Source organism: Aedes aegypti, chromosome 2 (genome assembly GCF_002204515.2).
Source record: "Aedes aegypti strain LVP_AGWG chromosome 2, AaegL5.0 Primary Assembly, whole genome shotgun sequence".
Lineage (NCBI taxonomy): Eukaryota > Metazoa > Arthropoda > Insecta > Diptera > Culicidae > Aedes > Aedes aegypti.
Window position 1 is genome coordinate 59,214,459 of NC_035108.1, and position 15,925 is coordinate 59,230,383.

General features: G+C 36.6%; 1 protein-coding gene across 3 annotated transcripts in view; it reads right to left on the minus strand.

Moving 5' to 3' along the window:
- LOC5568108 (probable nucleoporin Nup54) overlaps nt 1–15,925 on the minus strand; it is a 30,406-nt gene that overhangs the window by 263 nt on the left and 14,218 nt on the right. The window contains exons 1-3 of one of the 3 annotated variants that reach the window (XM_021840953.1): nt 15,023–15,135; nt 14,555–14,944; nt 93–1,349 (exon numbers count right to left, since the gene is read on the minus strand). In XM_021840953.1, coding sequence (XP_021696645.1) covers nt 93–1,349; nt 14,555–14,944; nt 15,023–15,053 — 1,678 coding nt within the window. In that variant the 5' untranslated portion in view covers nt 15,054–15,135. Of the gene's footprint in view, nt 1–92; nt 1,350–14,554; nt 14,948–15,022; nt 15,136–15,925 lie in introns of those variants that run through there. The other 2 variants (XM_021840951.1, XM_021840952.1) reach the window with 2 other exon arrangements.

The window sequence follows — 15,925 nt, forward strand, 5'->3', positions numbered from 1 at the left end:
AACGTCTGGAAGATTCTTTGTACGTCGAATGGCCTTTTCTATAAGGCAAAAATCAACTTGTGAAATTCTCAAGTTAGTTACGTCGAACTTACCTTTGTCTAACGTGTAGTCATTGATCCCACCTGCATGAGCCCACTGGTTCCGCTGCATCCGCATCTGCGACAGCAGCTCGCTGAGCTTACCCTTGAACTGCGTCGGCGTCGAAACCAGCGCGTGCATGTTCTCCAACTTACTCCGGATCAGTTCCTCCTCCGGAAGCAGAGCGAAGCCCATCTTCCGCGTGCTCTCCTGCTTGACGATGATCTTCAGAATCCGGTGACTCAGCTCGGCAAACTTCCTACGGTGTTCCATGATTTTGGCGGTGGTGTTTGTGTGGCGCTGTTTCAGCTGTTCGATTTCCTTCTCCACTTTATCCAGATAGGACACGTGGATGTCGGTTTCGCCTTCCTGACACTTGATGCGCCACTTGAGCTCCTGGAAGCCAATCATCGGCACCGGTATGAACCGTTTTGGGTCGGGGTTGTCGATCTTGGCCTGTTGCCACATGCGGGGGTCGATGCCTTTCGGGGGGTTCTCCAGATATTCTTTCAGTTGGTCTTCCTCTGGGAGCACCAAAGCTACCACCGTTTCTACGCCTAGGGTTGTAAGTTGCTGTTTTGGGGCCGGTTGGTTGAGATAACTGGCCACTTCCGTGGCCAGGATGCGTTTCGTTTCATTTGAGGTGGGCGACTTTTCCTCAACGTAGATTACAATCTGCGATTTGTTGTCTCCGACCATTTTAACGCTCTCGACTGTGATGGCAATATTGGGTTTGTTTCCGAAGATCTGGTTCAAGCTGGTGATGAACTGTTGCTGTTGGTCCTTCATTTGTCCAGCAGTTTTGTTGGTCGTGAGCCCCACCAATCCGACCTTGTTCTCCTTCCCCGGTAGCTTCGTATAGCCCATGGTTTTGAAGCGGCACAAATAGTTACTGGGAGTTATCTCAACAGGGGCACTATTCTGCGAATAGAAAGCTTTTCCTGTTCCCAGCATCGATTGGAGATAATTCCACTTGGCAATGACCGTATCTCGTTCATCCCCAAAAATAGACACATTGAAAATGGACTGCGCAAAAGCTTCCTCCTGGGTGAGGGCTGCTGGTTGCTGCTGCTGTTGCTGAGGCTGGAATGTTTGACCGAATCCCAGTCCTGCTTGCTGCTGGGGCTGCTGTTGGCCAAATCCACCACCGGCTCCAAAGGAAGTCCCGAAACCTCCGAATCCCGTTGTGGTAGAACTGGTTTGTCCGAAAAGAGATGGTGCCGAACTGGTGGTAGTGGTGCCGAATGCTCCGAAACCGCCAAAAGCAGGTGCTGAAAAAGGGAATCGGGAATATTATTATGTAAGGCGAAAAAATTCCTACCCATTCGACAAAAAGTGACATCATTCCTACTGAATTTCTGTAGATTGTAGATGTTAATGGATAAATTATCGAGAGCATTTCTGGAAACTGGAGGTATTTCTTGACAAATTACTGAAATATCCAAGGAGGACTAACAGGAGATTTCTGAAGAATCGTTAAAACAATTCATGGATTATTCCAAGACCAAACGCTTAGTGTACTGATTATACATTTCGAAACAAGAACCCTCGAAGCACACTCTATAGTTCCAATTAATGGTATAGAAGCTATCTCTGTTTTGTGGTAAGTGTCTTGCGGTCCAGGTTTCTAGAGGGTTGAAATTTTGTCTAGATTACCCTGGACACAATGTTCCAATGGTCCTCTCCCTTAAACGTAGATTTTCAAGGGAAACTTATTATTCAAACATAGAAATTAAATTACTAAACAAAGAATGATACAAAGTGCTACATGTTTTTTTTTTAAATAGTCATCCATTTATTTAGAGTTTGAAAAGCCTTCATGTTATTTAAAGAAATTAAAAACAGGACTAATAGTAGCTGAGGATCATATATACCCAGACCCGATTGGCATAATACAGCATACAGTCGCCTGGCATAATTTGAAAAGAAAGATAGAGTAGTGCAATAATCCGGAACCATATAATACGTCATAAAATACCATGTGCTTTCTTTTTTTACATAACATGGCAGATCTTAGGCGTTGGACAAATTTTTGTTAAAATGCGCTGTAATATCCCGGACATAATTGCCCCGGAAGTTATATTTGATGCGGTCATCTCGGAATTCATCAACGGGTTTCCTCAAAAATTTACGTTCAGGACTTTTTAACCAGTACATATCTACTATTCCCCTAATAATTCCTCCATAATTTTTGAAAAAAGCTCATTCTCACGAAATTTCTCAAAAAATTTCCTCAACCAAGTAATTCAAACGGATTTTTTTTCTAAAAAAAATCATTCAGGGAACTGCTAAGAAATGTTTTCTAGACATTATTGGGAGAATTACTGAAAAAACAGGAGTACTTCTAGAGGAAATCCTTAAACATTTCCTATAAGGAGTGTATCAAAAAGTAATCTCAAATATTCAAAACGGTATATCCCTTTCGGGACGAACCAGCACAATTGTGCTGTTCGGCACCCATGACATTGAATGATTCTTTGAGCCAATAAATCATTGATTTTACTAAACTTTTTTAATTTCGATTACTGAATTATCATTGACACTTGTAATTAAGCACAAAAGCTTTTGTTTACATCGTGTTTAGAAAACTCCAGCTCAGGGTAAACAAAATGTAAACAAACACCGTAAGAATTAAAAAGTTTTATCTGTCGCAACTTTTCAACTATTCGTTTTTTCTAGGTATGCACAGATACGAATCGAGAGTGAAAGAGTCATTCTTTGTTATGGTGAAGACCAAATTTGAATTAATTCAAACAGCAAAGATTTCTGGAGGGACAAAGTGGGACCAGCACAATTGTGCTGGTGCCGGCACTTACCCGGTCGATGTTCGTTGTGGAGTACCAATTTTCATTTTCAATATTTTGATCAAGTTAAGTGGCTGAATCTGGTTCTGATGTCCGCAATAGTGCATTATATTGCATTAAAACATGAATGAGTGATTACATACGAATCATAAAAATAATGTACCGTACAAAAACTATGTAACAGAAACCCATAGCTTTGGTTTAAAACAATTTTTTTTCTGTAAGTCCATATTTGAAATATATTGGGAATCACATTTATTGCCGTAAATCTTCTATAGCAAAGTTTTAGAAACAGTAAATTTTTTTGGGAACGTTCAAAAATTACGTCAATTATTTAGGGGAGTGGGGGTGTACGAAAGTGTGACAGTGCATATACTTGGGGCTTGAGAAAAAGCGTGTTAGTGAGCATAGGAAGGATTTATATATTCTTGAAAACAATGCACGTAATATTTGAATGTCCCCTTGCTTTGATATTCTGTCAATTCCATGTTGAATCGATAATCAACGATGGTGTTCTACAATGCATGCTGGCTCAATATCTGCCATAATATTTATGAAGTTGGACAACTGGAGCTTAAAAGCTTTACTTGCTATTTGCTTCTGAACTGCAGAGTCGTACTATTGATGTATGCAGCCCATGCTGGTATTACTTGCAAAAATGTTGTTTATTATGTTGATCTACGAAATGCGTTTTAAACTGGGAAACTTTGAACTTTTGCAGTGCTATGAAATACTCAACTAGACTTTTAAGCAAGGTTTGAAGCTCATGAGTCTGGATTATCCGCTCATATAAAAAATATCGTTCCGTTTCTTTTACCTTAAAAATATATTGTCCATATCTTGAATTTCGAGACTGATATATTAAAAATTAAAATCTGGACTTCATTGCCGTGCGTGTAGTGTTGCAAAGTAACTAGCTGCATCGATCAAAGAAGTGCAGGCTCAATTCCCGCTTCAGCCCGGATTTTTTTTTTTTTTTTTTGTCAGGAACGTATTACGACTGTGCACTCAAGCAAATGGACTATCGAAATACATAAGAACCCCTTATGAAAATTCGCCACTAGGAATCGGGTTGAAATTCATAAATTTGCCTTATGAAACCAAAATTTGAAAACAAAAAATGTTTTCGCGGCAACCTGGAATCGAACGAAGAACCTTGCGATCGAAAGGCCTGTGCGTATACCACGCGCCTATCGACGCCTTGATTTGGAGTGATGCTGGAACGGTATATAAAGCGCTCGCATTGCAATAATCGTTCCACCTTTCATAAGGCAAAATGTACGAATTTCGATAGTCCAGTTCACTGCGTGTGCCATTTTGTGTTGCATGCTAGTCCATCGATTCGTGTGATGCCCTCTTCAAAGGTCATAATCGTATATAATGCATATCGGGAAACTTTCCACGGTAGGGTTGACAGCTAAAAATGCTCATGCAACCGAACCGAAAGGGAAAACAAAACTTACGAATATGGTCAGAGGTCATTCAAAAATGACGTTCATCAATAAGGTGGTTTGGTCAATGAAGGTGTGACAGTTCATGTATTAGGTATTGGAAAAAGATCCAAAGTGATCCCGAAAAACAATGGACGTCATATTTGAATCGTCCCTCAGAGCATTACATTTTACTTTGTAATCTAACGGTCACACCGATTGCGAAACTTTTAAAACTCATGGCACACCAAAAAGCCTGCTGACCACAGACTGTCTTATTAGAAGCATTGCCAGTGTTTTTATTTTCAAATCTGATAGTTTCCAAATATGTGAATACTTTCGAAAAAAAATTGATTGTTTTATGTAATTGGGTTGTTTAGTGATGAAAAAATCACATTTTTGAGTAGCTTGATGGAAAGAGCACATTTTTCTAAGTATAACACGATTTGATTGCGCTTCAATATCTTAATTTTGATATTACAAATGATTAAAAAAGATTTCAATCCGTCGACTCAATGACGTTTCATTTTACATAACGACAGCTCGCCCCGAAGTAAAATTTTCTGAGGGGTGATTCAAAAGTGATTTCCATACTAATTTCCCAAAAAATACTTCCAGATCTCGGAAAATTGTGAAACTTTGGATTTTAGTTCTATTTTTAACGTAGATTCAGAATATGTAAAAAACTGGATATCCCTAAACAAGCCAATTCTTCAAATATCTGGAATATATGTAACAATTTCAAAAAGCAAATTCAGTCCTACAAACTACTAAAAACTAATATTATAATTACAAAAATTCAACTTTAAGCAAAATACTCGATGTAAAAAATAAAATAAAGTTATTATGATATTGGGGGCCAGATAGCCATAACGGTAAACGTGCAGATATTCAGCAAGACCTTGCTGTGGGTCGTAGGTTAGAGTCCAGTCGGTCGAGGATCTTTTAGACTTCCCTGAGCGTAGAGTATAATCGTACTTGTCACATGATATACACATGCAAAATTGGTCGATTGACAAAGAGAGCTGTCAGTTAATAACTGTGAAAGTGCTCATGAGAAGTTGTGAAGCAGGCTTCTGTAACGTCAGAAAGAAGAAGAAAAAATTTATGGTAATTATTTGCACTTGAAAAGGCGTCATTCTTGATAAATAACGTCCAAGCTGTCGGGCACATATAACGTAAATTTACATGAAATTTTGGGGAAGCTGCTTACGAAGACTGAATGTTTTGACGTTTCCATTTAAATTCTAGGAATAAAATGAATGATTCAAGTTATTGAAAATTAATCAGTTCCATGTTACCAACCTTTACAAACACATCGTTTAAGTATCATTTGAAGGAGGGTTATGTGATTTCAAAAGTGATATACAATACGATACAGTGTGTATGTTAGGTAAAATGAGTGAAAAAGGTTGGAGAGGGTCTCTGAAAAATTAACTTACTCTTCGAGTCTAGTTCATGACTCTGATAACGGCCTTATAGTGGAGGTAGAATTACGCGTATCTGTCAAAGGATACAAACTCTAGTGGAGTGGAATTAAATAGTAAAGTACTAAATTCGGTTTGCACTTATTTATAAGTATTCCACTAAACCTTCTGATGTTTATTATTCTTTTCAATTTTGATTTTTATTCCATAAATTATTTTTGAGAAAAAAATCATACATAATTTTTAAACGTATAAACAAACATAGCAAAACCATAGCAAATGGTTTGGTTGAGACAATTAGTTTTCAAGTATTCACACACATATGTTTACCTATTTTTCTATGACGTATAATTGTAGCAATATACGTATATATCTTGAATTATAGCGATAAATGTCATTAGGTGACGGTGCTTTGAATCTTTGAGAGAATATGAAGTATTATTATCTCTCGTACATTGTTTGAGATCCAATTATAAAAAAATCATAAAACTTCTTCTCTTGGCATTGCAACCTCAATGGGACAGAGCCTGCTTCTCAGCTTAGTGTTCTTATGAGCACTTCCACAGTTATTAACTGAGAGCTTTTTTGCCAAAGTTGCCATTTTTGCATTCGTACATCGTGTGGCAGGTACGATGGTACTCTATGCCCAGGGAAGTCAAGGAAATTTGCATTACGAAAAGATCCAGGACCGATCTGGAATCGAACCCAGACACCTTCAGCATGGCTTTGATTTGTAGCCGCGGCCCCAAAAATATCATGTAAATTGAAGTATATTATTTTGTTTTTATTTTAATGTGCATTAAAAAAAATACAAAATTATTTCTAAATTTTTGGGTCACCCTATTCCACAAAAGAGTACCGTAATGACGAAATAAAAAAATACGGGTCCAAAGTTTTTTTTAAAAAGGCATAACTGGAACAATTTTTGTAAAAAAATATTTTTTTTTTTTCGAACATTGACCGCCTTGGGGACAGACCAGCACAAGTGTGCTGGTCTTAATTTGACCCTAAAAATTTCATGGATTGATAGAATAGCCAAAATAAAGAAAGTTTTGTTCTACGAGATGATGAGTTTATAAGGTGAATTTTGAAATAATCACTCAAATATGGTCCGTCCCGAAAGGGATATCTGTTTTCGGTTTATCTTTTCGAAACTTTCTTTAAACAAATCTTCATAATTTCATCAAGTGTTGAAGAAACTAAAAAAAAACATTTAAAAAATATTAAGTCCTAATACAAATACAACAAAGTTTATAATGCATTCTGATCAAAATATTGCACAAAATAACATTTTGAAGTGACGTCTAGAATTTCGATGATTTGTATTAAACAAAATTTATATAACATTAAGTAAGATGAAAAGGTTATTCTATCGGAAAATATATTTACTTCATACACTACGTTAAACAAATAAAAAAAATATTGTTCTACAAAAGCTCAATTAGTGTTAGTGTTTTTAATTTTAAAATAATTCAAAAAGTAAATGACTTGCAAGAGTTTTGTCTTCATATTTAGCTTCAGGGGTCATGATTTTAGTAAGTAACGTTATTCTCATTACAGGTCGGACTCGATTATCCGGAAACTCGATTATCCGGTGACTCGATTATCCGGGATTCGATTATCCGGAAATTTAGACTCGATTATCCGGAATATGTTTTTTGATATTCTTGTTTTTCAGTTTGGAAATTTGGAATAACTTAGTATTTCAATATACAATATGAATGCTTTAGCAATTTTGAACGTTAGGTAAGAAAAGGGAAGTTTGAAAAATAGTTTTTTGTGTATGCCGTTCAAAAATTTTCTTCTCAAGACTCCTAATATTCCTAGAAATAATTTCTGGCTGCGTCACTGCATCATATAAATAAAACAACAAAAATAGATAATATTTAGGTTCTTCCATCGAAGATTTTAATTTTTCTTTTTGTTATTCGATTATCCCAGTGATTCCCAAAGTGGGAATCACGCCCCCCTGGGAGCGATTTTCAGGCTCAAGGGGGCGAAAAAGTTTGTAAAACAGAATTTGGAGGGCGAAAAATCCAGAAAGGGGGCGAAAGAGATAACACGGGAGCATTTGAAAATAATTTCTTATAAACTTTGGATGACACACATCTGGAGGTTAATCAATTCCGAATCTATTCAACTCCAGAACTAGTAAACCTTGGATCGTTATATCTTTTTTATGGTCATTTCAAAGTTATGATCAAGTGTTGTCCTTTGATGATTGTCAGACACAAAATGTTAGTTTTATGCATTCAGTTTTTTTTAAATATAATGAGTTTTGAGAATGGTCGGTATTTGAGATTTTCACAAGGTCAGAATAATAAGTCACAGATAACAATTAAAACACACAACATATTTTGGATATGCAAAACATGTATCTGAGAATTTTTAGAAAGTTTTGAAAAGGCCCAATATTTTAAATAAGGATTTTTTTGTTTTGTATGGAAACTTTGAGGTTAGAAAGCTAATATTTCTTTAATTGGCACCCAGTTTTTGACGAAAAAAAACTACAGTATCCATTTTGAAGTTTCGATTGCACTCATTCTTATAATTTCTTACGGTACAAATCATATTAGAAACAAATTTTTAAAAAATTATCAGACAAAAATTCCAAAGATAAAACCGTTTGATAACGGCGAAGAACACTCTTTTTAAAAACAGATTTAAAGAAATATCAGAGGGGCGCCGAATTTGAACCTTCCAAATACGCACAATTGCAAATAATGCAGTTCATCCAAATATAACACATCCATGTCAACAGAAGTGTGTTTGCTCGGAAAACATTCCATTTGGTTTAATTTTGGAGAGCATCCCCCCAACTTCGTCACAAATCGGCGCCTATGCATACATTACATTTAATTAGTTGAAACTGGGCCGAACTTGTATCAAAAAATAAGTCATCAGCCTGTAATACACGCAAGATATTGTTAAAATAGCAATCCAGTAAATCATTCTTAGTAATTGTGGGTTATCGATGTTTATGAAAAAAAAAAATAAATTTACATAATAGTTATTGTATTATGATTATACGGATATGTGATTCGAATACATTTTTATGGTGTACAGCGCCTAAATAAAATCACATACAGGGGGGCGATTCTAGATAAATGTCGGCCTCAAGGGGGCGAAAGTTAAAAAAGTTTGGGAAGCACTGGATTATCCGGAGGATTCGATAATGCGGATTTAAAAAAAATCGATACTCCGTATAATCGAGTCCGACCTGTATTACCGAACGTTGTTTACTTGGGTGATCAATGTTACTCCATATCAGCTTAATCGAAAAAATCACTTAAAACATTTATTTAAACATGCTTAAATCTTTCGATGAACAAAATAAAGTATATAGTTACGAGCGGGTGCCAGTACTTGTTTTAAAAATATAAAAATTATAATATCTGTAAAATATATATCTGTAAATTTAAGTAATAATCAAAAAATGAACATTGTTACCCCGGATTACGTACGCAGGTATTCATGAATATTTTGATTATTTTATAATGATAAACCCTTTTTTCAGTGAATTCCCATAAAATCTACAAACGATATGTTTAATTCTACACAATTCATTCGGTTTTATCTTACTTAGGGGTTGTTCATAAATTATGTAAGGGTTTTTGGGGAGGGGGGGTTTGAGATTTCTTACGCGCCATACAATTTATTTTTAATTTTCATACATAATATCTTACCATGGGGGGAAGAAGGGTTGAAAAACTCCAAAAATTGTCTTACGTAATTAATGGATCGCCCCTTATAATGTAGGCAAATTAAATCGATGGAGAGCCCATATGGCATGAGATTCAGGGGAAAAGAAGATGAGTTTTTATGCTCGTTTGAGAAAGAGCCTAAACAACTTTCTTCCTGCTCCAATGAATAAGAATAAAGAATTCCTGGAAAATCTCCTGGAAGAATACTAAAAGTAACTACCTATTTAAGGACTCAGTGGAAAAAATGAAAAGTTCGTGAGGAAAATATCTGTAGAAATGGTTTAAAAATTTACCAGAAAGGAATTTCTGGTCTGAAGGATTTTCTGGAGAAAATATTAGAATACTTTCTTCCAAAACCTTGGACTAAACTTTAGTAGGTTTTCCTGGAAGAATTTCTGTAGGAACCTTTGAAAAATCTGCTCGAGATATTAGGAATCGTGAATATAACTGTTAGTTTTTGAATTTATTGCTCAAAACGATAAACTTTTCACTTGCCCCACTAGCTAACCCAACGTGACTAGCCACGAAATTTGGGAGTTCAAAACTCGATATGGCCTTATTATACATAATTTACAGTATGGCCCATAAAAAAATGCGAAAATCGTCATATCATGTTTTATGATAGTATTGATATGGAAAATATAAACGAAACATAAATGTTATTCATTATTTGTATTGTGGAATCTGTTAAGACTCAGTTTTTCGCTTTGGACATGATTTTTATCTGTTACTTTCAACTTAGTAGAGAGGAATTGAAAGCATACCTTATATTTTTATCATGCAGTCATCGAGGTCAATATCTTTGGCTTAGCTTAGCTTAGCTTAGACTGACTACACATATCAATGGTTGCTATTCCGTGATTGACCGAAGTCAGTGAAAATGCACAAAGAATCAACTAGAAGTTTGGCTGGGATTGGCCATAATCTTCTTCAATGTGCATAATTCAGTGCCTCTATTTATACAGGGTCAATAACGGCGCCGGCCACGTCCTTGCAGTCAGGTGGGATTGGGGGAAGGAATGTTAGTGTGTAACCTTTGCTATTTGGAGACCGTGTTTGCCTCTGCATCTCCACAAAGGTTACTGGGAGGGATGTTTGTTAATGGGAAGGATCGTTGGGTCACAGGATTCACTTTGATAAGCGATAAGACCATGATAAATAATGATTTGTGAGATATATACATGTTTTTTTTGTTAATATAATATTTTCATTTGATATGAACAATTTCTATGTAGTGGAAAATTATGCCGACACTTGAAGTGACGAACCATTCAAAGTTTGTTGAACAAATACCTAAATGTAACATTCCTACAGCTGTCAGGACGAAATCATGTGTTATTATATTTTACTTATTTGAAAAGAAACAAAAAACTTGATTGGTTGGAACATCATAGAACACTCTTATTCTTATGCCGACACTTACAGTGGCGAACCATCCAAAATTTGTTGAATAAAGTGAACTTTTCGCAAGTCTATACTTGTAGTGTCGAACCATTCAAAGTTTTTTTTTTTTTAATTACAAAAATAAAGGTAAAAAGGGGTGTTCTGAAAAAAAATGTGCAACATAAATAATTCATGAATCAGAGTTTGTGTCGACACTCACAGTGACGAACAATTCATAGTTTGTTGAAAATTCATATTTACGTCCCACAATTGTAACGATTAAATGTGCAGTCATACATATTTTATAGATTAGAAATAGTAGCATGAAACGAGCTCACCAATTGATCCCTTATCCTTCACTGTGCAGCCACAATCCACTCTCAGCCTCACTCGTTTGCTCGGCTATATAAAAGCACTCAGAAAAAAAAAAGGCGCGCGACCCGAAAAGGAAAAAAAACTTGGCTTTCTTGACGCACTGCCCAGCAGCAAGCGTCAAGGTCAAAGGATCAAAAAGAACTAACCGATCACGCCACTTTTTCACTTACTAGACCGACGCGCGACATGTTTGATCCTGCCCTCGTCGCTGGCCCCCGTAGGAGCAAGCGTCAAGGTCGAAAGATCAGACAGAACTCGTCATCGAGGTCAATATCTTTGTGATATAAACTTCTAAAACATCAAAGATATGGTGAGATTCTTGTCTCCAGCATACGCCCATATCAAATGATAGAATGGATTCATACATGGAACATTGGAGACTTAAACATATTTTAGAAAATATGGGTCATTCTGGAGAGCTGTGGTTGAACCTTCATGTAAGTGTGATAAGCGGCTCTGTTTTGCTTAAAACCTATTAGCTAGTATTGATCTTAGTTGTCTCTAGCCGAATGAACAAATTTCTTCCTCAAAAAACTGTTATAGATCTTTGTATTTATTTTTTAATGAACTTTAACAAAAAATAAAGGCGTGTCAAACCCTTAAGACGCAAATGTCCCCAAAACTGTGACCCTGGCAAAATATTTTATTGTGACCATGAACAACACGTTTTCTAAGAACTCCTCTATCCTCTGACACCGAATAAGGTACCGCGGGGTAAGTGGGTAAATGGGGTAAGTGAAAACAATTGATATATTTTACTGAATATGTGAATTAACGTTTTAAACTCATGCGTAAACCTTTGAGGCCATTGAGAACATTACGATAGGTAAGAGTTTCTGAGATTTTTCAGCCATTATTGCATAATAGAGCGAAAAATTGTTAACCTGTCAACTGTTACTCCGTAACAAGTTGGCGGCGTACAATCATATTTTAATATTTTCAGTGGAAAAAAGTTGCGGAAAATAATTTCCTGTACCACTTCTTAGTTGTCCTCTGTGACAGTTTCAAACTGCAATAAAAAAAGTTTTAGAATTAATTCGACGTAGACCTAAAAATAACTAAATTTAAACACCGTCAATTTTCTTATCAGGTGGGGCAAGTGAAAAGTTTATCATTAGAGATTGAATTTGTGTTTTCTCTTTAAGTAGCCATAAGTAAACATGGTTCGCAATTATCATAGAAAAACATAACGTGCTGACAATAGTGTTTCATGAATTCACTGAAGCGTTAAAAGCTATTAGAAATCATGGAACTTCTCTAAAAGATGTTGCCAAACATTACAATATTAATATGTCTACTTCGGGCAGCCAATTGAAAGGAAGACGTTGAATGAAATGTTGCAATATTAGAGAACACACGGAAATCTCGTGGAATGTCTATGTAAAGCTAGTTCAAAACATAAAATGGGGTATAGGTCTATCCACATAAAAAAGATTCTAAATACGTTATTGAAGGATTCCGTTTGATTTCTCCCGAAGAGTTATCCGACGTTATATCCGACTTTCTCAAAAACAAATAACGAACGGTGGAAATTCTACAGAGCAGAAATGCAATTGCTGTCCTATAATGTAAGAACTAACATTGGAAATGTTGCAGTTATAATGTTGTCGAATCATTTCAACTAACTCATAACTCAAGAGAAGAAAATTAAAGTGAAAAGAATAACATTTTCTTTGTTTACATGTTACTTATGTTATTGTTCATTGGGAAGTCTTAACATATGTTAAAGCTAATAGAAATGGTGAATATAACTGTTTGTTTTTGAATTTATTGTTCCAAACGGTAAACTTTTCACTTGCCCCACTTTTGGGGCAAGTGAAAAGTAAGGAGACATTTTTCAAAAACATTTTCTGTATTTTTTTCTTCAATTTTTCATAAAAATCAATTTCAGCATTCTGCTTATATTTGGTGGGAGTCAACCTAAAAAATATACACGACCTCATTTGTTTCAATTTAAAGTCTCTAGAATTTGAAGAATCTCAACTATGCGAATTCCATTACCCACTTGCCCCACGGTACCTTAAACAAATATTTTCAACAATAAAGTTTGATGCTTTTGTTGTGTTTCTTCTGATGAGAAATATTTCGAAAGTTTCAGAACATTCTGCGAAAAAATGTTAGGGAGTATTCTCGATCATTTTAGTGCTTTAAAATCTATGCCGTAGTGCTCAATGAAACATTTCAAAGCTTTACTGACACACAGACAACTCTGGGATTTTATATATCCTATGATACTTGTGGATTTTCGTAGAAGCACTCCTGTAGAAATTTTTGGAAGATCTCCTGAAGTAACAACTGGATAAAACGGCGAAAGAATTAGAAAAAAAAAATACCAGAGAAAACTCCGTGAAATTTACTGGAGGAAGTAGCGTTGGTATGCTCAAGGATTTTCTGGAGTGAATTTTGGAGAAATCCTCTAAGCATCCCTTGAAAAATTCTGGAAGTATTGATACAGGAATCGCTAAAGGAATTTCTGGAGGGATCTTTGGAGATGTCATGGAATGTACAGTCGAATTTCGTTCGTTGCACTATCTTTAAGTGGGCTACGTTTTAATTGGGCTCCCGTTAGTTGGGCTATTGCCCACCTAAAACGAAGGCAAACGTCATTTTCTGACATAAGACGCAATTTATCAATGTTGGTAGCTCTGTTTTTCTTTTGTTCTATGTTATTTGACAGCTCGAAACTCAGCCCGATTAGTGAAAGTCTTTCACTAAGTGGGCTACAGATTTAGTGCAACGAACGAAAGTTTACTGTATTATATAAGTGATCTTTGGAGAAATCACTGAATAAATTTAAGAATTCAAGATTTGTTTCCTTTAGGAATCTGAAAACCAATTCCGAAAGAACTGTGGAATAGTCTCGTAATAGTCGATGGGGGATGCTCTGAAGCGTTCATAGTTTTGCACCAGAATTCATTGCAAGCAGAAAAAAGGAAAAAGTGACTTTAGAGATTAGTTTGGTTAAAATAGAAAGTAAAAAAATAAAATACTCGCTAAATGTTGAACACGCCGTAAGGAATACACGGGCTGTTCAACAATAGGCGAGGTTTTTAGCCGTTCAACATTAGGCGAATTGCCCTAGCTTCTATTAAAAATAGAAATTTTTCAGAGACTTGCATTGAAATTAACCAAGTCTCCTAGAAAGAGACCTGCTACCAGCTCTGACCTTGGCGGAAAATATCGCTCCGTCTGCATAAGGGAAGTAAAATAAGTGTTGTTACGCTAGAGAAGAATCATATTTCATGCACGGAAAAAGCTCGCAATGTCTGACTGCCACCAATTTGTATGAGAAACTAAGCTGTAATCCTATTTGGGAATTATTAAACCGAAATTACAAAGCAAAATGTACTTACCACTCGTAGTCGCCGTTGTCGTTCCAAAACCGCCAAAAGCGGGTGCAGCCGCCGACGTGGTGGCCGTCGTTCCGAATCCTCCGAACGGTGTCGCGGTCGTTCCTGCCGCCGCTGTGGACGTCGCTGTTCCACCAAAGCCAAACGCCGGCGTTGCCGTTGCAGCCGTGTTGGTTCCGAAGCCGAAGGCCGCTGTGCTGGCTGCTGGGGCACCGGCTGCCGGAGTTCCAAATCCACCAAAACCTCCCGTGACGGTGGTCGTGTTGGCGGCACCGGGTTGAGCAGCACCTCCACCGAAAAGGGACGGGGCTGGGGCATTGGCGGTGGCCGTCGCAGCGCCAAATGCCGGCGTAGAGGCCTGAGCGCCGAATGAGAAGCTACCGAATCCAGCCGCTGCTGGAAAAGAGGAAACAAAAGCATATGTTTAGTAACAAATCGTAGAAATCAAATTCGCTCGAGGAAACCACGCACGTGTCACCGGCGATTGCATTACTACATGCATGTGAGGTGCTCTATTCTGTAGTAATCCTTTGGGTTCCGCTTCACGAAGTTCTTTGGATAGGTCATGTGCTAGTCACATGGCAGAGCGAAGAATACTGTTCGACCAGTGTAGGAGACTACAAGCAAGCGTACACATGTGGATTTAAGTTGAAGCTCGAACGTAATTCAATTACGGTTGACCGTTACTTGCAGGGTAGGTTATATTTAAGTCTATAGAAATCACAATCTTCATGCAATGTTTGTTGTACAAATAAAATCGAAAAGTATAGCTACATAATGCCTTACATGTTTACAAGCTGACCGTGACAAGAATGAATTAAATCTATTTTAAGAACCATTGTTTCACAGAATTGTTAACTATATGCAAGCAGGCCTGATGGCCACTACGGAAACATTGGAGACCACATAATAATAATGACTATATCATATTAAAAATTTAGTATAAAAAATATGTTAAATTTTCAACCAGATATTCAGCAAGAATAAGCTGAGGATTTTTTCTCAGGGCAGAATGTATCTGTCACACTCTGTTCCATTTTGGAAAAAGAAGATGCCTCCACTGATTTCTTAGGATTTCTTCTAAAATTGTCTCTAAGGGTACCTTCAAGAAATTACTCCATAGACTCCTTGTAAGATTCCTAAAGATAAAGAGTAAGTTCTCAAAGAGTTTATCCAGGATTTTTTACAGAGAAGTTTTCTAGGTATAGTCTAAAGATATTCAAGATATTTTTGAAGAAACCCCCGAAAAAATTAGATGTATTTAAAAAAATACCTAAGTAATCAACTTATGTATAAATTCCCAATGAACTCTTGTGATAATCTCTGCTGGATTCCTGAGGAAGCTTTATGGATATTCTAAATAGACGGGTAAAG